Raw genomic sequence first — 26,853 nt, forward strand, 5'->3', positions numbered from 1 at the left:
TCGTTTAAACTTATATTTAACTTATGTTAAATACATTATTATAATGTCGAAAGGTAAACCGCGGATTAAAACCGAATCAAACCGCAAATTATGGTTTGGTTTTGTTTGGTTCAAAAAATAAAATGGTTTAGTTTGGTTTTAAAAAAAAAATTTAAATCGCATAAAATAGTTTGAGTTGAAAATATATCACAAATCGTCCAAATCGAACCGCGTTCACCCCTATCTCCAATGACATGGAACAAGGGAGACAGATCACAAAGGTCTTCTCATTCTGTTTCTAAAGCTTTGTTGCAAGATGAATGAAAAGTCCAGTAGATAGCACGCACGTGCATTTCAATGGATATTGCTGTAATAACATTAGTTCTTGTATGGCATTATTAGAGGAAAAATATTGGAAAGCAGAATCAGAAAAGAGTCAGACATTAAGCATTTAATACTATATACTTCAACTGTTCTATGATGACAAGGTAAAATTGCACATGTACTTATTTTTAATTTTTTAGAACGTAGAAGTGTTAAACTAGGTAGCCTCTGTACTATGTTCCTGTTCATTTCATGTATTGAGAAACTCCAGTTTTTCCTTTTCTTCAGACTTTATCACAATAAAGAGAAAAAATTGTTAGCTTATAGCATGAAGCTCCCTAATTTTGATAACACTTGATTACATGCTTTTTACTTCCTTCGTGGATGCCGTAGAACGAGCAGAAAATTTGCATTAAGTATGACTCTCTTAACACGTTCACAAAGAAAATCTTGCTGGAATGGTGAAGTTTGTCTACCACAGAAGATAGTATTGAATGAGAAGTTCGTCTCTTGCTCCTCCAATGTTATTGTCCAAAGTGCTCTCATAAATTGTGGCTACAAAAATAAAATGACAATGAATGTTTCAAAAGCCCCTCCGATGATCAATTCATAAAAATAGGGGTTGTCTGATTGTAAAGAAAAAAATATATTTTGTATATTTATCTAGGCTATTAAACTAGAGTATTGTTGTCTTGATTTGAATTAATTATAGTTTAATTATGTGTTACTTATGTTTGTTAAGCAAGACTCGAGTCAAATTGATAGAATTGAACAAAAGAGCGAAAAATTAGCTGAAATAAAAGAAATCAATAGTTCAAGGACTTAATTATACAAATCCAGAAGATGATTCGGGCGACATGATGACAATTAGAGAGTTTGAGGATGCAATTGGATGCATTGGAAAATCAAAGGACTAAAAATGAATGGATAAAGGACTCAAGAATCACATTATCCAAAAAAGGGGACCAAAAAGGAGAAAACGGAAGGCTGATATGGAAAGTGTGATGCACAAGCCAGTGTGCGGGACACTATTTACGGGAACTCGTGAGCCAAGGCGAGACCCAGTGAGCACGCGATGATATTTTCATGGGACCTTGTTGCAATTTCCTAGTTTACTTCAAATTCTTCGTGGAATGAATTGTGACGTGATTTTGACTTGAATTTTTGCTCCTATAAATACAAAACAAGGGCAACTATTATGGAAATCTCTCTAGCCCTTCAATAGACATTCATATCATCAACTTCATCAAAAACAAAAGGCAATCACAACTTTTGGGAGAGTACCAAAATCTAGCAAAAATTGGAGGCCAATTACATCAAAAAATTAAAGATTTCAACCTTAAAATTGAAGATCAATATCTTTTGCATTCTTTCATGATTCGGGTGATGATTTTTCATTATTTTTGTTGTAATTTATATAAAAACATTCAAGGCTAGATCCACCTTTTTTTTTTTTTTTTTTTTGAATGAGATGAAACTTATTGTTTATTTATTTTAATTTAAGACTAGTCAATTCTTGCATATTTTTTTTATTAATTTTGCATTTCTATTGCATTATTTAATTGTGTAACTAACAATTAAATAATTAGTTGCTTGTTGTAATAATAAAAAGTTCACAAAAAGTTTAGAATGCGGCATGGTTAATACATTGGCAATAGATACTAGGAATAATAATACCACGTGTGCATTCATATAGGTAATCTTATAATTTAATGCTTTGAGTTAGGAATAAGATCGAATCGTGATTAGCATATAATTATACAAATCATAGTTTTATCAATTATTAAAAATGTATGAATAAGACTAAATTATATAATTGAGAAATTGAAGTAAAAACAATAGGCGAATTCAAAATGCAATACAATCATCCATAATTTGATACGAATAATAATTTTTACATATTTCTTAGATTAATTTAACATAATTACAAACCAAAACTCTTTTATGTTACAAATTTCAAATTCTATACAAAATTAGTACTCTTAAATTGAAATTTATTCCCTGTGAAATGATATTTATTTTCATCACATTCATTACTTGTTAACGATTCCGTACGTTTGCGAGTTTCACTTGATCAGTAAGTAAAATGAGGACGAATTTTCATACCTTGTTTTAGGTTTCTAGTGTATTGACAATTTTTTAGACAAATGAATTAATGTAAAAAAGTTGTAAAAGTCAAAAAATCTTTTGGAGTTGGTAGTACAATCCTTGAAGGAATCCAAGATGTCTAAGAAGATCACATATGATCGTTGGAATGTAATTAGAAGTCTAAAGGATATTAAAAAGCCGCACAAGTTATGTACCAATTCTCAGTCGTAACTTGAAATGCATTTTTCGCATTAAAAAACATTGGAATTTAGACAATGCTATCAAGAAGATTTGTAGCCCTTTGAGTTAGCTTTCCAAAGCATTTTGAATCACCTCAATCAAAAATCGAAAGAGAAAGTTATGATAAAAATACTGATAACTGTTCAACTGTCACTAGCTACTAGCTCGAGCGACAACTGTATTCGGCCAAACCTTAGGTCGCAATTTGAAAAGTTTTATACAGTCAATGACACTTATTCACCCCCAACTATAAATACAGAAGTCATGGACGATTTTTCTTAAGGTTGCTACATTGTGCTATCATTGAGAAATACTTTCATATTGTCTTTGAGAGATCCAAGAATACAATTCAACTGGTGGAATCAATCATCCATTCTTGAGATCTGACAACCTAATTTTGTGAAAACATCACATCTTTGTAATCCAAAACACCCGACTTCCTTAATTCATTGAGTAATGGACTCTCTCATTGGGGATTGAGAAAGGTGGACTTCAAGCGTAGGAAAAGCACCAAAACAAGAGGTTCTTAGGAATTCCATTAGGAAAAGGCAATCAACTTAAGATCAGGAGGTTAGAAAAAGACAACAGATCTTGTGGGCTACAGAAGATAGATCGGAAAAGTCTAGTGGAGTGGTTAGATAGTATCTACGATAGTAGTTCGTGAGATTGAAAGATTGACAATGTATCCTAGAGTTTACCGGAATTACAACAGCTAGAACTAGAGGGAGTTGCTAGTCTAGAATCGTACTACAACCCTAATTGACTATAGTGGAGGTAACTGGCTTGATCCCAGAGTTTTTCCCATATTGGGTTTCTCCATCAACAAATTGTGCGTTGTTTACTATTTTTCATATTACTACAATTGTGACATTCAAACATAGGAAAAATGGACTTGTATGTCTAATCATCTAGAAAACTAATTAAAAGTGACTTGTTAATTTAATTAGTCAATTTCGCATATAAGGTTGAATTAATAAATTGTCTGGAACGTAAACTTAGTAATCTTAAAAGTTGAAGTAGTGTTTAGCATCCCAAACCCGTACTTTCACCTTCTTGTTGTGCTTGAAGTCCTTTTTACATGAGATGACCAAGTGGTCGTATGATAAGATTTATATGGAAAAATTTCATTCACAGTAACTATACTTTCATATGATATCAATTAGGTAATTATACTTCAATTTTGTTCAATTGGATAGTTGTAGTTTAATTTGATTTCAACTGAATAACTCCATCCAATTCTTTCACTTGAAATGACGAAAATTGATAACGAGTGTCAATATTTGATTAAAGTAATTTATTTCAATAAAGTTATACTTATTCTACGTTAGCAACTTACAATTAAGTGTGAATAATTATATCATTTATTGAATGTCGCATCATCAATTCTCGTAATTAAAATTGAACTTAGTTACCTTAATTGAAATTAGATTAAAGTTGAGCTAACTAGTTGAATAAAATTGAGGTATATCACTCAATTGTCAGCATGTGAGGAAAGTAACACCAATCAATTAAATTACATGAAAGAGGATAGTGCTACTATATTTCGCTATGAACAATTATATTTGAGATTGTCAAATCTAGACGAGTGAAATAAAGTCGTATTTTTAATAAAACAAATGAAACTTTTTTCTCTACATGAACGAGTAATTGTCCAATTTCAATATGGTCCCAAACAGCTTTGTTTTGCATTCATAGGTTTTCATATCATAATATACAAATATTTTACAATTTGTATGTTAATATGAAAATCTATCACTTTTAGTGTCTTCAGACATTTATTTATGATGAACTGTTGCTATTGACTATTTTGAAATAATTTGCAGTCACCAATTTTGCTACCAAAATATATAAATAAATAGGTTTTCAATCCCAGATGGTACAACCGATGAAACCTATGCATAGACCAGTTCATTTTTCCCTCCATTTCTCAACTGCCATTCAAAAAAGACAAACCATCCAACACAGAACCGAGGATTTCTTGAACCTTGTATTGGACAAAGGCCCAGATGTCAAAACCCTCAAAATAATCCATTCCAAGATTATTTCCGACCCAATTTTATACTCGAATACATCCCTGGCCATCAAATTAATGAGAGCTTATGCTGCGTGTGGCAAACCCAGTATAACTCGGAATATATTCGACAAAATTCCTGAGAGAAACAATGTTATTTTTAATGTAATGATTAGAAGTTATGTGAATAATCAGTTTTATAAAGATGCGATTTTTATGTATAAGAGCATGCTGTTTTGTGGTGTGGTTCCAGATCATTATACATTACCGTGTATGTTAAAAGCTTGTTCTTCGTTGAATAATTTGTTGGTCGGGGTGCAAATTCATAGCCCGGCTGTGAAAAAGGGTCTGGACTTGACTCTGTTTACAGGGAATGGGCTGATTGCCATGTATGGGAAATGTGGGTTTTTGGTCGATGCAAGACATGTTCTTGATGCAATGCCTTATAGGGACATTGTTTCTTGGAATTCTATGGTGGCAGGGTATGCCCAGAATGGAAGGTTTGATGATGCGTTAGAGGTTTGCAAAGAAATGGGGTTATTAGGCGTGAAACCTGATTCTGGCACAATGGCTAGCCTATCTCCAGCTGTAACTAATACTTCTAAAGAAAATGTTATGTTTGTGAAGGAAATGTTCATGAGCGTGGCTCGAGAGGAATTGGTTGCATGGAATGTAATGATAGCAGTGTATAGCAATAATTCTATGCCCAGAGAGGCAGTTGAGCTTTATTTGCAGATGGAAGCTCAACGGTTGGAACCGGATGCAATTACTATTGCTAGTGTTCTTCCAGCTTGTGGGGATCTTTCAGCTGTATCACTGGGGATGCGGGTTCATGAATTCGTTGAAACAAAGGGGCTCCGGCCTAACCTGTCTGTAGAGAATGCCTTAATCGATATGTATGCCAAGTGTGGATGTTTATCAGAAGCTAGGGAAGTGTTTGATGGAATGCAGTTAAGGGATGTTGTCTCGTGGACTTCACTGATGTCTGCCTATGGTAGGAGTGGGGAAGGTCACAGAGCTATTGAGTTATTTGCTAATTTTCAGGATTTGGATCTTATTCCTGATTCAATAGCTTTTGTTTCAGTTCTTTCAGCTTGCAGCCATGCAGGATTATTATCTGAAGGCCGACAATATTACAGATTGATGACTGACGAGTATAAAATAGTTCCTAGGTTAGAACACTGTGCTTGCATGGTTGATCTACTTGGACGTGCTGGTCAAGTAGAAGAGGCCTACAATTTTATCAGTCAGATGCCAATGGAGCCTAATGATAGGGTTTGGGGAGCTCTTTTGAATGCTTGCCATGTTTATAATAACATGGATATTGGGATTGTAGCTGCAGATCATCTTTTTCAATTGGCTCCAGAGCAGTCTGGTTATTATGTCCTGTTATCGAACATATATGCAAAGGCTGGGAGATGGAAAGATGTGGCATCAATTCGGTCAATCATGAAAGGGAGAGGAATCAAGAAAGTACCTGGTGTTAGTAATGTTGAGCTCCATAATCAGGTCCATACCTTCCTTGCTGGTGATCGATGGCATCCACAATCTATGAAGATCTATGAAGAGTTAGATGTCTTGGTAGGGAAGATGAAAGAGGCAGGCTATATCCCAAAAACCGACACTACATTGCATGATGTGGAGGAAGAAGATAAAGAAAACCACCTAGCAGTGCACAGTGAGAAGTTGGCCATTGTATTTGCTATTATTAATACTGAACCAGGGGCACAAATCAGAGTTACTAAAAATCTACGTGTCTGTGAAGATTGCCACATTGCTATCAAGTTCATGTCCAAGATTACTGAACGTAAAATTGCATTAAGGGATTCAAACCGTTATCATCATTATGAAAATGGGATTTGCTCATGTGGTGATTATTGGTGAACACAGACATCCACACCCCTAGATAGATTCTGTAACAGCTTATCCGAATGTGATTGCTTTATCAAGTCAAGAATAAAATGATGCCTGATGACTTGCTCCCAACTTTAACTGGATGTCTCAGTCAAATATCTTTCTGTCCTTTATTTTGACCTGGTTTTGGATTATTTAATTGGGCACCTTGCTTTGAGGATCTAAATTTGAGAGATGCGCTGAGTTACTTCTCTGAAGAGGCATGATATTGACTTATTGAGGTAAAAATAATGATGAGCGGGAATTCTGCAGAAGAGCACAATGGCTGGAAAATGTTCACTGAGCTGACTCCCCAGAGTAAATGATGATGAGAGACCTGAATTTCTCCATGTGAACCATAACGAATGCTCACCCAGACTTCAGTTGAATTGAGCTCAAATAAAATCCAGCATGATTTTAGCCACTCTCTTTTTGTTAGGTTAACACTGAAAGCTTCCTTCTACATTTTAGCAGTATGGAAATCAATTTAGCTAGCTTAGAAATTCATCGGCAGAAGAGAGCAGTTTCATTGTGAATAACTAACATGTTGGGTTTCATTTTCTGGATTGGTTTTCAGCAGCTTCTTATCAAGGTTAGCATCCTTGCTGAATTAACATAAAAAATGCAGTTATTATTTATGATTATTCTATTTACGGAATCTAGCAGTTGGGTGGTCATTGTGTACATGGCTTTTAACTCGTGCTTTTTTCCTGATACATAGGGCGTTCAAAGATATTATGTACCTTTATTTTAAGTACATTTAAAAACGTTTACCCAAACTTGATTGCCTTTTCATTTGTACACAATTTTCATCTCAAAGATAAATTAACAGGCAAATAAGGTGTTGATTCACATCCTGGCATAGTTTTGTAATGATAACTCGCTCTTAATATAGTTTAAAAATTGAACACTAAGGCAAAGATGGCAAAATGGAAAAGCCCACTAGATTGAATTCCATTTTCCCCATCTTGGCATTATACTTATGAGTTACGACTTGTTTCAGTAAAGTGGATTATACAACACTAGTAGCAAGTATTAAAAACAAAAAAGAAGCTAAAATCATGTTCATTATTGTGTCATGTAATAGGTAATTAATATTATGGTGTAAATGGTTTTCGAATTCTGCCAACTTCTGTTAGCTAGATGTTTATACCTTCTTGGAACATGAATGGTCTATCTAGATGTAATGTGGCCATTTTGTATAGTCTCGCGCATGGTTAGAATTGCATTTGATTAATTTGTTCCTCTTTTATAGTATTCCCCATAGTAGTGAATTTCTTCTCTTCGTACATGGACACCGACAAAATGAGAACCATTCCCCATAGTAGTGGATTCCTTCTTCTCTTTGTCCGTGAACACCAGCCAAGTGAGAACCACAGGATTGTGATGGTTCAGGTCCTTTAGACTGAAATTATCAATCTGCCAAAAAGCATTAGAAAGAAAATTCCAATAATACAAGTCTTTGATCACTCATACTTAGCAGTCTATGATTTGTCTAATGTACTATTTACTAAAGGACTTGAACTGAGTACTTAATTGTAAACCCTCTAGTGCACATTTGGTATAGAGTACTAGACAATATTTAATAAGAGATAAAAGCTAAAATATGTTCATACTAGAGTCCAATCTCATCATTTTATCAAACACTTTGCTCAAGGATTAATGGACGTATTTATCCTTGAAAGAAACAATCGTTTCCAAAAACAGTGATTTTTTTCCTTTGTCTTTATATTTATTCGTCTCATTTGGCATTTGACATATGAGTCGTTAGGATGAAGTCATGTGCCAAGCGCTTAAGGTATTTTAAGATCATTTCTTTTGCCTATAAATGTTCACGCTTGTTGACATTTGAAGGTTATAAAAAATTTGGTATTCTCACTTTGAAAATATAAACCCCGACACCCTTTTTCTTCTCTGTTCGTGTCACCTCAACACCCAATATATTTTGCTATCTTTTTTCACTGACTTCAGCGCCTGAATGCGTAAGATCAGAGCCTCTCCCGCCTTCGTTTGGAGAGGTTTCGATCTTGCACCCTGTTGATTCACTAAAAGTGCAGCCCAAATCAAATAGCCCAAAGAGTGAAACCCAATTGGGGAATCCAGGATAAAGGATAAAGGTCCAAACAGGATTATTGATGAATGCGATGGAAGCCCACGAACACGGTAACATCATCACCCAAGTTTGCAAGACGCCCAGAATCTGAGTGAATAGAATATCTTACGGTCACTCAGAGCAATGACCCCATTCTCGTCCAAACCTTCGAATCGCCCAGGATCTTAGCAAGTATAAAATATTATGGTTATCCAGAATAGCAGTTATTGAAGCAGTTATTGAGTGATCTTATCATATCTCACGATTCAAGGAGCCCAGTTGAAGGCGGTTGAACGACAGAGAGTAAAGGCAACAGTTAGATACGGCAGTTCCACGACAAGTTAGCCACCATAAAGAAAATGGGTAGTTATACAGCAATCAAGCAGATTCCAAACGGTTTGTCACGAAAAAATCATCAAAGGAATATAAAAAGAAGAGAAGACATAGAGAAAAAGACCATGAATCAAATACTCTCAAATAGAGAATATGTAATTTCAATTTCTTAGTTTAAATTTAAACACTTCTTTTAGTACTTGTGTGCTTGCGCCCCTTGAAAACATTCTGTTTAGTTCCAATTGTAAATCATCGCCAATAAAATACCCCTTTTTGGGACTTTGTCTCAAGAGGTCTGTTCCTTACACAATCGTCTGATTCCTTTTTAATTGTTAGCGACTACCCGCGCAAAACAATTTGGCACGCCCAGTGGGACCTTGGTGTTTGGTGTTGAAGATACAAAAGGTGAAACAATATGCTTCACAAATCCGGTAAGGAAGCAGCAAGTCAGGGAGGAGTCCAGTCTGTGATCGAGCGATATGAGGAGCAGCAAAGCTCTCCACGAACAGAGGGACAGAGTCAGAGCAGGCATAGTCGTTACGAACCAATGACAGAGTTGAGTCCTCACACCATGCGTCCATTGCTGGGAGAACTCACACAGGATGTCGTTGAACAGGTAAATCTGCGAAATGTTCATAATATGGAAAGATTTACCCAGAATGGGAATGCACATTATGACAACATGGCCAAACAACTGAATACCTTAAATGAAATAATGAATAAGTTAGTAGACCAAATTTGTCAGCCAGTTGCAAATCACTTTCAAACTAGGACAATCGTGAGACATAATTCCCCAGTCCTAAGTTCAAATCAGGGGATAGAACCACCTTTTGGTCCACCTACTTCAAACTAGGAGGATAGTGTAATGCCAAATCAGAATAGTGGTAATGGTACATTTAACTTGGGGGGTAACCTAAATATAAGAGACAATGTCCTAAATAATGGACAGAATACCTTGCATGTCAATGATGAAATAAATATTCAGGCTAATGGTAACAATGGCCCAAATCATGGAAACTTTGTTGCCAACCAAGGACCAAGCATCAGGCCTCAGGCAAATCAACCGACCAACCAACCTGTAGGAATTCCATATAACCTCAACGTCATGTTGAGAAATCAAATTATGGAAATAGTACGGGATCAAATGGCTTTTGGGGTACGTCCTGTTATTAGGCCGACTTACACAAAGCCATACCCTGATTGGGTAGATGAAGCATATCCATGGCCTAGAGGGTATAAAGTGCCAGAATTCTCATTATTTATTGGTTTAAGAGAGGTGTCTACTCTAAAACACATAGGGCAATTCACACTGCAAAGTGGTGAAGTAACCGACTACCATAAAATGAGGTTGTTCCCTAATTCATTAACAAGAGTAGCCTTCTCTTGGTTCATCAATTTGCCAGCTAACTCTGTTCAAACATGGCAACAATTGGAGCAATTGTTCCATGCTCAGTTTTATAAGACTGAGTCCGAAGTTACGTTGGTCGATTTGGCAAATCTACGTCAAATGTCAAACGAATGGGCAGAAGGTTTCCTTTAAAGATTCAAGACAGCAAGAAGTAAATGTTTTGTACCTTTGCCAGAAAAGGATTTTGTCAAAATCGCTCAAAGTTGTTTAAACTTTGATTTGAAAAAGAAATTCCAAGACAGGAAATTTCCTGATATTTTCCAATTGAGCGCAAACATGATTAGGTATGAACGATTAATAAGAGAAGAAGAGCAAATGAAAAATTCTAGCAAGGGGATTTATTATAGATACCCAAATTTTGATGTTCATACCATTAATGACGAGTATTACAATCAAACTGAAATGTGCTTGGCCGAATTAATCAAAGGAGACGCGTATACTTGTCCTATAATGGTTAAGCCTAGATCATCGGGCAAGGATGAGCCTATAAAAGATGAAAACAAAAAGGCTAGAACGTTCTCGTTCGATGTAACCAAAGCTGACCTTATATTTGATAAATTATATAAGGATAAGCAAATAAAGTTGAGCGATAAACATAAATTGCCAAGCTCTGAACAAATTAAGGGTAAAAAATATTATAAGTGGCATAATGCACGGTCGCATTTGACTAACAACTGTTTGGTTTTTCGCCATGTGTTACAGGATGCCATTGAATCAGGACGAATTACATTCAAGGATAAGAAGAAGATGGCAGTGGATGAAAACCCTTTTCCACAGCCACTTGGGGTGAACATGGTGACGACTGGTTTCAAAAACAAGTTGCCAAAATTCAAGTTGGTTATAGATGACGGAGAAGAGGATTCTGGGCCACACCCCAGTGTCTTTGAACGTATCAAATGGAAGGAGTCTGAAAAGGACGAAGACATCTTGTGTACAAGATATAAAAGAGAAGTGAGTGCAAATACGGAGAAACCAGCGATATGGCAGCATCACCATCGCCCTAGTTTTTCCCAAACGCTCAACCTGGTAGAGGGCGAGGTACATCATTCTATAGGGGACCGCCTTTCGAAAGGCAGTTCAGGTCAATAAATAATGGGAGAACATTTAGGCCACAACCTCGCCAACCAAATGTATCGCATTCCTTCCAGTATAATGCAGGAAGGGTGATACCCTTCAACGAGATGACTAGAACACAACAAAAGCGTTTTCAACGGAATTATGGACGAATGATGAGGCAACAACAGGGAATGTCAAGTCCTAAGGTGCCTAAACTACTCGAGGTGGCCAATCAAAATGTTCTTGAAGACAGTGAGGAGACCGGTACAGGTGAATCGATGGAAGAATTGCCAGAGAGTTCTTCTGGGAAATCGAAGTTTGAACGAGGCAGAAGGGATGGAGAAGATCCAGATCAGCCCCTCACTATTCAGTTTGGTACGTTACCTCCTGTCATGGTTAATAACTATTTACTAGCCAATGAGTTCAAGAACAAAGAGAAAGAAGAATAAGGGAGGGAGGATAACGAGGAAGAGGCGTGTGTGATGGAATGAAGAAGGCCAAACTTCTAGAGGGGCCTACAATGGTGAAGAGGATGATGGTATGACGGACATCGAAGAGGAAATTGATCTGGAAGCAGAAAGAAGAAAGAGAGGAGTATCGCACAATACTCTGTTGATGCAACTACATCGAGAGGGAGTTCGTGAAGTGGACTTGTTGGGGGAACCGTCTGGGCGTTCTTTCGATTATTACGTGCTGTACGGGACGTCCAAGAGGAAAAAGAGAGTACCTCGCTTTGAAAAGTATGGATCACCTCCAAAAATAATGCCTCTTCCCACAGGTTGGGTAACCGAAGAAGAAGCATTAGAAAACAATAACAAGGAAATTCAGGAAGCGGAAGCTCAGTGCGACATACTGCACGTTGACTTATCACAAAAGGATAATTCAACAGAAGACAAGCAGGAAGTAGAAATAGATGCTGCCGAAAAGGTTATTTTTAAGAGACAAGCCATGAAGTTAACTAAACACTTGAGACCATTGTACGTTAAGGCTTTAGTTAACGGTATACCTGTGACGAAAGTACTTATCGATAATGGAGTAGCTATAAACATCATTCCATCTAGGATGATGAGGAAGTTTGCAAAGACAGAAAGTGATGTGATTCCAACAGAAGTCATCCTTACAAGTTTCAATGGAGGAGCAACTTCAACTAAAGGGGTTATGCCATTGGACATAACTGTAGGGACAACTACTAGGACCACAGTCTTCTTCGTAATAGATGGTCCTACTAGTTACAATGTATTATTAGGAAGGGATTGGATACACGGAAGTCGCTGCATACCTTCATCGCTCCATCAATGCCTAGTTTTCTGGAATGACAAGGGTGAAGCAGAAGTGGTACAGGCAGATCATAGACCTTTTGTCGCAGAAGCAAACTCAGTGGAAAGATTCATGTACGAAGGAAATTACGGACCTGTCAGAGTGGTCCAAGATAGAGAAGAAACTCAAATTGTTGCACAGAGCGAAGAGCCGTTTTTGGTGGATGCACTCACTGAAATATTCAGTGAAATGAGACCAAACATAGTGGCCCTGGAAGAGCCAGTAATTGGCAAAAAGGTAATCAAAGAGTTTTAAATGAGTTGTAAGTAACAAAGGCGAATGGCCGATGTTCAGGCCTTCAAAGCCAAATTAATGGCTTTCAATACAAAATGTAAAGACAAGACGAAAGAAGAAGCAGCCTTGAAAGTATTGGGAGACAAATTGACAGTGTTCGAGTTTGGGCTGAGAAGTCAACAAGGTGTATTGTTTAGAAGAAGAAGTGTCTATAAGAGAATTGAACGATGAAGTAATGAGGATCACCAAGCCTGGATACGCTTAAGCACAAGACCCTCTGATTAAAGTGAATATTGGCAATGAAGGGGAAGATTGCCCAACGTTCGTCAGCCAGATGCTCAATCAAGAGGTTAGTGATAAATTAATCGTTTTATTAAAGGAATATAAGGATTGTTTTGTTTGGGAATATGAACATATGCCTGGTTTAGATAGAGATTTGGTAGAACATAGATTGCCAACCAAGCCAAATTTTAAACCTCATAAGCAACCTCCTAGACGTTTTGCTCCTAATGTACTTTCTGAGATTAAGAAAGAAATAGAGCGATTATTAAAAGCAGGCTTTATTAGAACAGACAGATATGTAGATTGGTTGTCCAATATCGTGCCAGTGCTAAAAAGGAATGGTAAATTAAGGGTGTGCATAGACTTTAGGAACTTAAACATAGCCACATCCAAAGATGAATATCCAATGCCTACGGTAGATTCTTTAGTAGACTCGACTGCCGGACACGTAATATATTCCTTCATGGATGGGTATTCAGGATACAATCAAATTTATATAGTTGAGGAAGATATACACAAAACTGCCTTTAGGTGCCCTGGATCTCTAGGATGTTTTGAATGGGTAATTATGCCTTTCGGCCTAAAAAATGCAGGAGCAACTTATCAAAACACAATGAACTTGATTTTTCATGACATGATAGGCAAGTTTGTTGAGGTGTATGTAGATGATATAGTGGTCAAATCCATTAAAATAGAGGACCATTTTGAATAATTGAGATATTCATTTGAGCGAATGAGGCAATATAAACTAAAATTGAATCCCTTGAAATGTGCGTTTAGCGTTAATGCGGGAAACTTCTTTGGTTTCTTAGTACACAAAAGGGGGATTGAACTTGATAAAAATACAGCGAAGGTTATTTTAGAGGCCAAATCATCTAACAATAAAAAAGAATTGTAAAGGTTTCTAAGCCAAGTAAATTTTTTAAGACGCTTTATTTCTAACTGTGCAAGGCGAACTAAAGCTTTTTCGCCACTTTTAAAATTGAAAAATCAGGACGAATTCGTCTGGAAAGAAGAGCATCAAAAGGCTTTTGAAAGCCTAAAGACATATTTATCAAGTCCACCAGTATTGGTGTCACCAATCCAAGGACGGCCAATGAAAGTATATATATCGGCTGAACCAGAATCAATAGCTGGAATGGTCGTGCAAGAAGACCAATTTGGTGAAGAAATGGTGATTTACTACTTGAGTAGATGGTTAACAAAATGTGAATGTAATTACTCTGCTATTGAAAAATTATGTCTTGCATTGTATTTCACATGTACGAAATTAAGGGCTTATTTGCGGCCCGTAACCGTTTATTTGATTTCTAGAGTAAATTTGGTTAAATATATGTTCTCTCGCCCTATTTTACACCAAAGGGTAGGCCTTTGGACGTTAGCATTATCGGAATTTGAAATACAATATATACCCCAAAAGGCAATCAAAAATCAGGCTTTGGCTAACTTACTGGCCGATCATCCATGCCTTGACTTGCTCGAGGAAATTGAATTAGAAATCAATTTATTCGAATTAAAACCTTGGGTTTTATATTTCGACGGATCGAAAACCTCTAAAAGTGCAAGAGTAGGAGTAGCATTGATAAATCCTTTAGGGATTCGTTACAAGTTCGCATTCACTTTGGATAGGATGTGCACCAACAATCAAGCCGAATATGAAGCCTTAATCGTGGGCTTAGAATTAATGACAGTTATGGAGGTAAAGAATGTGATCATTAGAGGCGATTCTCAATTGGTAATTCACCAATTGATCGGTGATTTTAAGTGCCAAAGTGATTCCATTATAAGTCAATATGAAATCGCCCAAGAATTGTTGGAAGAATTCGACCAGGTAGAGTTTCAATGTTTTAATAGGATATATAATGACATAGCAAATAAGTTGGCCCAGATGGCGTCAGGGTATTCAAAGGTTTTAAATTGGAAATCTACTTATGAATATGGAGTAATATTGCCCGTAGTCCAAAGAAGGACGAGAAGGCTAGAAATTCATTGCATACAAGATGGAGATGCAATAGATTGGAGGGCAGAGATTAAAATGTTCCTTAAAGAACCTAATAAAGGAGGTAGTAGAAAAATGAAGTTGCGTTTGCTAAACTAAACACTGATAGATGAAGAGTTGTTTAAGAAACGCTCTGATAATATATTATTAAAATGTGTAAATTTGCAAGAAGCCAGAACAATCATCTGAAGTGCATGAAGGGATATGTGGAGCTTATCAAGCTGGCCAAAAAATGAGATGGTTAATTATTAGGAATTGATATTTTTGGCCCAAGATGGGAGAATCATGTGTTCAATATGCAAAGAGTTGTCTAGCATACCAAAAGTATGATCCAATACAAAGGGCGCCAGCAAGAGAGATGGTACCCATTATCAAACCCTGGCCGTTCAAGGGTTGGGCGATAGACCTGATAGGGAAGATTTATCCCCCATCGTCCAAGCAACATACCTTCGTTATAGTTGTAACTGATTTTTTCACTAAGTGGGTAAAAGCGGTACCTTTAAAGGAAATCACCCAAAAGAGTGTCATAGAATTTATCCGTGATCATATTATTTATAGATTTGGGATTCCACAAACTTTGATGGTAGATCACGGAACTTCTTTAAATGGAGATCAAGTGAATAAATTCTTGAGCGAATTTGGAGTTAAATTAGTGAACTACACACCATATTACGCTCAATCTAACGGACAAGCAGAATCTTCTAATAAGGTTCTAAAAAGTATCATAAGGAAAATGATAGATGAAAATGTCAGAAATTGGCACGAATGTCTAAACAAGGCCTTATGGGCTTATAGGACGTCGCCTCGGTCAAGCACCAAAGTTACTCCTTTCCAACTTACTTATGGACAGGAGGCCGTTTTACCTATGGAAATCAATGTGGGATCAATTAGAGTGTGTTTGCAACATAAGTTAAGTGATGGTGAGTATACCGAATCACTAGTTCAAAACTTATTGGAGTTGAACGAATTAAAGTTAGACGTCCTAGATAGATTGCAAGTTCAAAAACGAAAAATGGCTAAGTTTTATAATAAAAAAGTTATAGCCAGGTCATTTCCCCTGGGCGAGTTGGTTTGGAAAACAATACTCCCTTTGGATAGCAAGGATCCAAAGTATGGCAAGTGGTCGCCCAATTGGGAAGGGCCATATAAAGTAAATAGTGTGTTGCCTAATGGAGCTTACCATCTAGAAGATTTAGATGGCACCAAGCACATAAGGTTCATTAATGGCAAATATTTAAAAAAATATGTTCCCTCCTTATGGGAGAATGAACAAATAAAAGCATAATCAAATTGCGTTGAACGATCGTAGATAAATAGGGCCAGAAAGAAATACGTTCAAAATAAATTCCTTTATTATCAAATATACATTACAAATTATGAGATACAAAATACTAAATGCTCTATAAGCTACAATTGAGAACAAACTAATTCTTCGGTCGATCGCCAAGCAAGAGGGTGAACCGACCTTGGTCGCCGTCTTGATCGCGCTGCTACAAGGGCAGGCAGAGAGGTTGAGAAGCACTCTCAACAAGCAAAAAGGAAGAAAAGCACCCTCAAATCGCCTGCCTAATCGCATTGCTGCAATAATGGGCAAGGAGACTGAAAAGCACTCTCAGCAAGCAAAGTAGCTTGAAATGCATCCTCAAAAATTGCCTTCCATCATTGAGATGATGGGAAGAACTTTGTTGGCCAAAAAAATATTTCCTATATCTCCCATACCAAAGGTGACATCAAAACAGGTAGCAAAATAGGAGGATCAAATGATCTATTTCTATGGAAGACAAAAATTTTGGATCAATGGTTGAGATGCCAAACGATGACAACAAATTAGTTTTTGAAGAAAAGAATGGAAATGAAAATGATGAACACGCATTTATAGAGGCGTGAAGGTGAAAACACAGAATGTGAATGGCCACATTCGTGCCTAATAACTGAAACGTCTTGGGAAAAAAGACGAAAATACCAAGGAAAAATGTACATGAATCTTAGCATAAAGCAATTAAATGCTTGGGAGGTTGACGATTAAGAACAACGTCAATTAAATACGCAAGTAGACAAATTAGTCGTTCATTAATAACAATAACTGCTGTTACATTCAAAATTAGCAATGGCAATTAGTGCGAAGTTACAAAAGGAAAGTTAAGGCATTGAATGTCTTAATTACAATTTACCCCAGGCCGAACGAATTCTTTCCCTAAGCCTCCCCCAATCTTCGCTCTGCGGAGAAGAAGCGACATTTAATTCAGCTACAAAATCGTCAACTTCCAGCTTTTTGTACTGCTTAACCAAAGACTTGGTTCGTTCAATTCCTTAGGAAGCATTACGCTTTTGAGTAGTCATTCTCGCCCTACAGTCATCCATCTTTGCTTGAAGCTCCTTCATCTCCGCAGCCAAACTTGTCATCAAAGAGTCTTCGATCATAACGTCGGAAGAGATTTCTTTCAATTCGTCCTCGACTTTGTTAATCTCTAGAAGCAAAGACTCTCTTTCTGATGCAGCACAAAGGTACTGAGTACTCCTGGCGTTCAATTCAACATTTTTGGCTAGCAAGGAGAGGATATCAGAGTGAACAACCTTCAACGTCGCTTTAAAGTCAGCAGAAATGTTGAGCGACGGAAGTGTAAGTGCTTGCGCCAATTTCGCACTCAACAGCTTAAGCTTATCCTTATGTTTAATAGCACTAGCCTGGCCGATATCCATGTCCATGAAAGACACGTACTCAAATACCGACTGCTTGAGAAACTTCATATCTTCCTCTGAAGAAGCAGAAGGATGACTGGTTAAAGTAGAGCGAGACGTCTTGACTTGCCCCCAGGAAGTAAACAAGTCCTGGATGGAACGCACAATGTCATCAGCATCCTGCAAAGAAAAGTGCCAACATTGAGGACTTTCACTACAATAAACGAAGCGAAAATGAAAGTGAAGCAAAAGGTTACCACATCAGCAATCTTGGGAAGTTCGGGCATGTCACCAGTAGGCTCCACTACCTGTGGGGACTTCCCCTTATCTGGGCGAGAAGACTCTGCCACAACGGACAGACCCACGAGAGCCTCTGCATAATTCAAGAAGCAACGAATCAGAAACCAGTAGCACAAGTAAAGGTAAAACATCAAAATATGTATTACCTTCTGGTTCGACGTTTGGGGGGTCGGCGCCCTGGGAAGAAGGTGGCCCTTCTACTAGTTGTGATGAAGGTTCTGGGATTAAAGGTTTCTCTTTAAGTATAATACATTCATCAGCTGATTTGGACGAAGCAGCTTCAGCAGAAGATGATTGAGCAGGAGCTGTCAAAACCAAAGCCTTCGAAGGAGAGGCTGAACTTTTCTGAGAAATTCAGGTAAACCATTAGTACATAAAAAAGTATGTTTAGGAATAAACAAATTCAATTACCTTTCTCCTAACGATGAAAGGAGCGTCATCATCATCATCATCATCATCATCCTGCAAAATGGGAGATGCTGAAGCTGGCCGTTTGCGGCTTAAGGCACTTTTAGCTGCAGTAGCCTTGGCAGGTAGAGAAGCAGATGGATGGATAGAATGTTTAGCACGAGCAGGGGAGGAAGGATTCCTAATGGACACAGGGGTAACCAAAATGGGAGAAGTAGAGGGAGTGCCTGGCTGGTCCAATAAATGGAAGGCATGATTAGCATCAGTTGCAAACAATCGGCGTGTTACTGATGGTCAAAGCTGTTCAAAAAGAGGATGGACAGCACGGCTAGAATTGAAAGGGGCTAATGAAAATTTACTCGTCAAAAAAATGTTGCGAGCATCTATAACTTGTGCCTCTATCTTATTAATTGTGTGAAAACGGTCTGTCAAATTTTTGGAGTAACAGGGAGGAACAGGCCAAGTTTGGCCAAAACTAAGTTAGCGAGCAAAAAATTGAGGAGCATATATTTCAACCCCAGCTTTGGCGCTGGTTCCAGTTAAGATATCGTGGAACAATTTCCTCCCAATCAAAAACTGAACCCAAACAAGCAGAGAGGCACTCGCACTGTATAGGGTGGCTGGAGGTTACACATAATCTGGAGTCAAATGAGCAGGAAAAGGAAAGAAGGAAAGAGTCGAATTTAAGGTATAAAAGAATGAAAAAATGTCCCTACTGGACATATTTACAGGGGTCAGTGGATCAATGGCTAGCCCATAGCAGCTAGCAGAACGACTAGAAATGGATAGAGCACCAAGTGGTGGAAAATATGCTCTCAACCACAGTTGAATGAACCAAAGGGGGCCACTGCAAGTGGGAGATGCACCATTCTTCAGTTGAAACTGGAGGGAAGCCATACATCTATAAAGGGCGGCTAAAAAGAAAGAACATAAATTCAAAGGCTTACCACGCACCAATTCGTGCGCTATGGGTAAGTAACTCATAGAAGGTTTCATACTTGGTATGCAAAGAATATATTTACAGAGCCAAATTTGAAGAAAGGCTACACGCTCAGCATGGGAAGGTTCAACGCTTGTGTAATTATAAAAGCCTTGCAGGCTTGAATAGGACTCAGTAAGTTTCTTGTCAAATTTAGGGGCAACACTGGAAATCAAGATACCAGGAAAGATGGTATCGCCCAAAGATGGAAGATTTGCTAGGGCTCCAACATCTCTTAAAGTAATAAACATGGGACCAAGAGGGAAAACGAAGGTGTTATACTCAGAAGACAAAAAACTCAAAGCAATAGGAAAAAGCACTGGGTCAAAAATCGAGGGTTGAAGAGAAATTTCTAATAAATCTGAAATCCTAGCACGATCAAAAATCGCCTTGGTGGGGTTATGACTCACAAGACGTGCATGCCATCTACGAAAAATAACATCAGTTTTAGGCCAAGTTCGAATACCCTTTTCGCGAATCGGCCTCAATGGCAGAGAGTTCAGGAACGGAGGACCTTAGGTGCAAGGGAACAGCTGGCCCATCGCCACTTGTCCGACGGCTTCGGCATTATTGAACGGTGGACCCAAATAGAATTCATTGAGGTCAGCACTAGCTTGTGTAAGGAAGTTTGGATTCACATATGGCCTAGTAAGGATTTTCTGGAAATCTTCAAAACTAAAAGAATCATCAGATAGAGTTTGTGAAGTCGCCATTGGAAACAAAGTATAGTTTTGATAAGGTTTGCTTGAGAAACGTAGCAGAAAATCAAGAAGATGAACAGTAAAATAGCAAGGAAGAAGCGCGAAATATGGAGATGTGGTTTAGTGGTGCGATGAAATGGCGTGTCCTTTTGGTTTATAAGGGTTTGTAACGTTACACTTTTTCAGACTGTAGAAGGAAATAATGATTGAAATTCTTGGGAATTTCAAATATTGTTGGAAAATACAAAGTGAATATGGCAAAAATTAATAATTAGCATTAATTTTGCCATATTGGGGGTAATTGTTGATACACTAAAAGTGCAGCCAAAATCAAATAGCCCAAATGGTGAAACCCAATTAGGGAATCCAGGATAAAGGTCCAAATAGGATTATTGATGAATGCAGTGGAAGCCCACGAATACGGTAACATCATCGTCCAAGTTTGCAAAACGTCCAAAATCTGAGCGAATAGAATACCTTACGGTCGCTCAGAGCAATGACCCCGTTCTCGCCCAAACCTTCGAATCGCCCAACATCTTAGCAAGCATAAAACATTATGGTTATCCAGAATAGCAATTATTGAAGCAGTTATTGAGTGATCTTATCACATCCCACGATTCAAGGAGCCCAGTTGAAGGCGGTTGAACGTCAAAAAGTAATGGCAACAATTAGGGACGGCAGTTCCACGACAAGTTAGCCACCATAAAGAAAATGGGTAGTTATACAGCAATCAAGCAGTTTCCAACCGGTTTGTCACAAAAAAATTATCAAAGGAATATAAAAAGAAGAGAAGACATAGAGAAAAAGATCCTGAATCAAATACTCTCAAATAGAGAATATGTAATTTCAATTTCTTAGTTTAAACTTAAACATTTTTTTTAGTACTCGTGTGCTTGCGCCCCTTGGAGGCATTCTGTTTAGTTCCAATTGTAAATCATCGCCAATAAAGCACCCCTTTTTGGGACTTTGTCTCAAGAGGTGTGTTCCTTACACAATCGTCTGATTCCTTTTTAATTGTTAGTGACTACCCACGCAAAACACACCCCTAATGTGTGCATTTCAAGTGCTTAGTAACGTGCACATGGAGGAGAATGGATGCAGGCTTGTTGGCAAGTTGGTCACATCCAGACTCAGAGGTCAGGAATCCACCCTCACTGAGTTACTCACCCGTCGATACCTATCCAAAAAAAAAAAAGTTACTCACCCCTCGATAAAAAACCAAAAAAATTCAAATGGGTTGAATTTTATTTTCGCAGATTTTGAATGCCAAGGCTGCACGAATGGAACCTGAGCCGGCACGTGGAGTGTCACCGATGCACCACTGCGTGTGCGCCAGTTTCTTAACATGCACATGCAATCTCACTATTTGTTTCCCACTCATTTTCCCCGTTGGTCTTGTCTCTCTCTTGCACACACGCACAAAAGCTCATTAGCGTTGTCTGGAACCCCAAATCCCCAGCATTTATCAATGCACTATATGCTAATGTGCACATCAATTCTATAATTCTGGAGGAAATTAAAATTTTAATTATAAATATGTAATTCAATAGTTTCCGGGGTATTTAAGATCTTACTTTTATGCGTCGTGTTTCCTTTTTTCCTTATGAAGTTTAAAAAATTAATGGAAAGAAAGAAATATCAATGCTGCTGGATTAATTAGCCAATAATTAAGTTCTGCATTCTTTTTTTTTTTTTTTTTTTTTTTTTTTATTTTTTTTTTTTTTTTGGGTCCCCACTGAGGTTACATTTATTCGTAGTTTTAGATAGAAGTTCATTATCTTCTCATTTCAGAATTGATGCTTTGTAAGTTAATATTGTTGATCAAGTGAAGTTATTGAACGAACTCCATCTATTATATGTTAATAACCATCGAGGGTATGTTTGGTACTGTGTTAGACAAGATCATCATTTCAATGGATAAGATTTTAACTTCTTCTTAATTTTTTTTTTTTTTTTTGGTAGTATTGTATAGTACTGTATAGTCTACCTTGTGAAGAAAGCAATCAGTGTGTTTGATGAGGCACTCTAGTGGTGCTGTGGTGGAGTGAAGAAATGAGGTACTTTGGCGGTAGAGTATAGAACATGGTTTAATGCACATATCTTTGATGAAGTTTTTTCTTACCAAGAATTTCTAGACATTTGGTTTTCTACAATATAGCTTAATGAGTGTTTTGCCTTCTTGGTGATGTCTTCTCACCTAAATTCGAACTCTAGATTGTCGAGAAGCTTTCGGCCCATGGTTTTAATAACGAGTCATAACTCACAGTTAATGTCATTGTCTGAAATTATGCGGTATCCATTGTCTTATTTGGGCAGATAGCATCAGCGATTTAAAATATTGAGGATCTACAACGTTAGCACCCTCTTACTTTCTCTCTCTTTCCTTGAATGCTCAGACACATGGATGACACGTCATATATCACTTAATTGCCGATCTATGGAATTTGAACAATTGATTGTGGTGTAAATTCAGGTAGAGGAAAGGATTCCATGTTTACTTCATTTGCATATATATGCAAACAGTAATTTGAAGGTTTAAGCATCCTTATATTTTTTGCGAGACTAAATTATTAAATGCAGTGCTACGATGGAAGATGATGCAATCACTTGTTCTTTGATACTGTATAATGGCTTTGCTTAAGTCATAATAAAGATTCCTAAGCAGAGTTATGAGAGGCAGGAGGATTGTTTTTAATTCATCTCCTGTGAAAATGTTTTTGGGATGAGATTAATTTTTTTCTTGTGATGCCACTACGCGTGCAATTTCAATTAGAAAGTGAGTTATTGAAAACATAAATATGCATTCATTCGAATTAAAACCTCATTGTTCTTTGTAAATTTCCTCATTTTTTTAGTTTTTATTATGCACGTGCATGTATGGTTTGTTCACCATGCTGTAATTGTGAAGGTCATATCAATAATTGTTCTATTCAATGCATATATAGCTGTGTTGCTAGATGTCGAGCACTCTAATCTGCTGGCAGGATTCCCTATTTGGATTTAAATATGGTTATTTCATTTGGCAAGGTATCGCCGCATAATGAATTTTCAATTGCTTTGAACAGGATGTCTAGTTGAAAAATTGATCGGCAACAGATGTAAATATTCATCAATTGATGTCCTGTAGCTGGTGATGTGCTCAGATCACAACCTTAGCTCTTCGAATGGATTGCCAGAATGCATTGGTTGTTAGTGGTGGCTTTCGCCCCATCTTTTGAAGTTCTGATTTCGTCATTCTTTATTAGTTTCTTGTCTTAATCTTTAGAAGTTCTGCAACCTGCAAAGTTGTTCTTTTCTTTTCTTTTCTTCGCTGTTACTGGGTTTGGGGTCAAGGTGTGAGTTTGTGGTACATGGATGAGCCCTGGCTTTGCTACTACTATGGCCACTATGTCAAAAGGTCTGGGCAAATTTGTTGATTATGCCGTCGTTGGAGCCCCAGATCTTTATTCACCTGGTGTGCCAAGCTCTTCATTTTCCAAGGGAAGAAAGAGAAAATGGAGCTTTATGGATGAATCTGCTCTGGTTCTTTGCTTGGGCCATTTATCAAGTTCTTACATTAGCATATGCTCTGGGAAAGTAATGGAAGAGGAGTCTTCGATCGATCCTGATCTCAATATCAACTTCAAACGAGGAGGTCGCAGAATATCCAATCAAAAGATGGCATCTTCTGGGACTTCAAATGCACTTGAAGTAAGGAGGCCTAAATTAGATCTCGAATTAAGTCTGTCTACTGGACCTGCTGAATCTATTTTCACTGCTGTTCAAGGGTTCAGTCCTTATGGGAAGATTTCTGAGTCACCAGCCTTTGTCATTTCGCCTCAAGTTGTTGATGAAGAGTCAATGCCATCTCAGTGGAAAACTGGGTTTTATGTTTCTACATTGCCAAATATTGCTAATTTTGTTCCTGTTGACCATATCCATTGCTCTGGCAATCCTATTCAAGTGACCCCTAAACTTCCATTCCGTGCAGCAATGACAGCTAGGTCAGTTGCCGGTACTTTTGGATTGTTTAATCAACAACAGAAAAGGAGAACCAGCATGAAAATCTGCCAGTTTGAAAAATGCATAAAGGGAGCAAGAGATGCTGTTGGTCTCTGTATTGCCCATTGAGGTGGGAGGAGGTGTAAGAGAGCTGGCTGTCAGAAGGGAGCCGAATGCAAGGCACATGGAGGTCAATGTTCTGTAAAGTTCACGGTGGTGGCAGAAGGTGCACATTTTTGGGGTGCACAAAAAGTGCAGACAGGAGAACTCCATTCTGTAAAGGTCATGACGGGGGCAAAAGATTTCAATTTAAAAGGTGCACAAAGATCGACCATGTGGGAACTTTATTTTGTGTTAGTTATGGTGGCAGCAAGAGATGCACTGAACTTGAGTGTACCAAGAGTGCAAGAGGGTGCACCAACTTTTGTGTTCGTCATGGTGGTGGAAAAAGGTGCAAGCTCAAAGGATGTACAAAGAGTGCACAATGTAGAGCTGATTTTTGCTAAGCACACGGTGGAGGTAAACGATGCACTTGGGGACATTTAGGTTCAGAATTTGGCAGTAAAGGTGCCAGTTCATGTGACAAGTTCGCTACCAGGAAATCTAGTCTGTGCAATAAACACAGTGCTCAAATAGAAAATAAACAGATCCACGAGAATGATATAACGGTTTCTAGCACACAGAATCCACATTCTTGTACATTTGCACAGATGAAATGGACTTCTGCATCTGAACACAATCTTTTTGATTTCAGTGAAACTATAGAACATGGGACTCCTTCAATTGGCTATGGATACCAATCGATTTCTATGCCAATCCGACCGCAGGTTGGAAATCTTTGCTCGAATAATTCTGATCTTCCAGAAGGCAGGATGCACGGAGGACCCTTAATGGGAAATCTCAAATGAATCACATTCTTTTCAACAAGTAAAAAGAATGAAGAAGCCGGAATCCAATTCAAGACAGGAAAATATTATGCCCTGCCTCATAGTTGTGTGTAAGCAAAGCTCCTGTTCTGTTCGTTTCATCATAGTTGGTTTGAGTCGGGTTTTCTGCATCTTGTTCATATCGATATCTTGTCATGACGGATAAGAAATTATCGTTTCATTATTGTGTCACAGGAATGGATGTGCTTTTCAACTGAAATCGTGGGTTAAGTTATGAAGCTGGTCTGGGTTGAGTTGGTTTTAGGCTGTCTACATCCCTTTCAAATATTTTTCTGTTTTAATTTTAGTTTCTGTCTCCTGTAGATATTCGTATCATCATATGTAAATTTTAATGTTGTCCAAGTTACTTGTGGACTGTTGCTTGTAGTTTGTTCTATTGCTCTTTTTCTTTATTGTATTATGGGGGTATTTATTTGGCCTCTTTTGCTATTAAGTTTTGCTAGATTACGTAACCATTTTTTTCTTAATTGATTATTTGTTGTGAAAATTACACCTACCATCTTTTCTTTTGAAATTTCAATTCAACTTATGCTACTTTTTATTCAACAAATACTGACTTTTTCCTAACCATCTAATGCACCACCCAAACATTTCATTCCTCGAATGTCGGTCACATGCCAATTAAATAGAAGATAGGGATTAGAGAGATGCTTGACAGATGGTACAATTGGGGTATAGAACTTTATAAATAGTAGGTTCCCGCATCTTTCTCAACAATAGCCCATCTCATCAAACAATTTAGCTATATGTTGGTGAGACGGGTGAATTAGGGGTTGCGATTTTTGGGGTTGAATTGGAGACTAACAATTAGGGTAAAAATTATTTTAAAGTCGTGTTTTACATATGGCGATTTCAATGAGCTGGTAGGTTTTGGTTGAATTGTAATTTTTTTAACAGTCATAACTTGCCATGTGAAATTTTCGTACAACACATCAATAACGAAGGAAATAACGAAGGAAACGAAGTCTGGTTGATGATGAAGGAAATGAAATCTGGTTGATGATGAATGGAGTGGAATTAAAGATGAGTGATCATTGGGAAATAGTTTAAAGTTTGGTAAGTAAACTGTGATCATAGTATAAATTGCGTAAGCAATAAAATATTTTACTTGAATGATTTGACTGAGTTGTAATTTTTATAACGATCGTTACTTATCACGTGAGATTTTCATACAACACATTAGGGCTGGGCAAATCTCCCGAACCGAACCGACCGAACCGAACCCAAACCGAACCGATCCGAACCCGACGGTTCTTGTCAAATTAAATACCCGAACGGGTATCTGAATTGAGAACCGACGGGTACGGTTCGGTTCTCGGTTCTAGACCAAGAACCGAAGAACCGAATAAGAACCGAATCTTTCTAATTTTTTTTATATTGAGTAAATCAAATTATTTTAATTTTAATTTTTTCTAAACAAATTAACAAATTAATAATTTCTAAATCCAAATTTTTGGCCTAATAATTTGTTTCATTTCTAATTTTTTAATTTTTGACCCAATTACCCATTTTATTGTTTCATTTCTTAGCCAAACAAGATCAAATCCACTAAATAACCCTAAACACCTACAATAAAGTGCATAACGTTGTCTCGACTCTCGC

The 26,853-nt window shown here is 37.6% G+C and overlaps 1 protein-coding gene across 2 annotated transcripts; it reads left to right on the forward strand.

Annotated features, from left to right (window-relative positions):
* The first annotated feature begins 4,287 nt into the window (after positions 1-4,287).
* LOC111375181 (putative pentatricopeptide repeat-containing protein At3g49142) lies at positions 4,288-25,613 on the forward strand. 2 transcript variants are annotated; one of them, XM_022997982.1, is made up of 3 exons: positions 4,288-7,127; positions 23,389-25,301; positions 25,426-25,613. In XM_022997982.1, the coding sequence occupies exon 1, from the start codon at positions 4,505-4,507 to the stop codon at positions 6,524-6,526; it is 2,022 nt and encodes a 673-aa protein (XP_022853750.1). In that variant the 5' UTR covers positions 4,288-4,504; the 3' UTR covers positions 6,527-7,127; positions 23,389-25,301; positions 25,426-25,613. The 2 variants fall into 2 exon arrangements, with proteins under 2 accessions (XP_022853750.1, XP_022853749.1); XM_022997981.1 differs by having other exon boundaries at positions 23,389-25,613.
* The last annotated feature ends 1,240 nt before the right edge of the window (positions 25,614-26,853 follow it).

This window comes from Olea europaea, unplaced genomic scaffold (genome assembly GCF_002742605.1).
Source record: "Olea europaea var. sylvestris unplaced genomic scaffold, O_europaea_v1 scaffold1346, whole genome shotgun sequence".
Classification (NCBI taxonomy): domain Eukaryota; kingdom Viridiplantae; phylum Streptophyta; class Magnoliopsida; order Lamiales; family Oleaceae; genus Olea; species Olea europaea.

Coding starts and splice junctions, on each gene's coding strand:
- LOC111375181 (XM_022997981.1), top strand. CDS start 4,505: ATGGTACAACCGATGAAACCTATGCATAGACCAGTTCATTTTTCCCTC.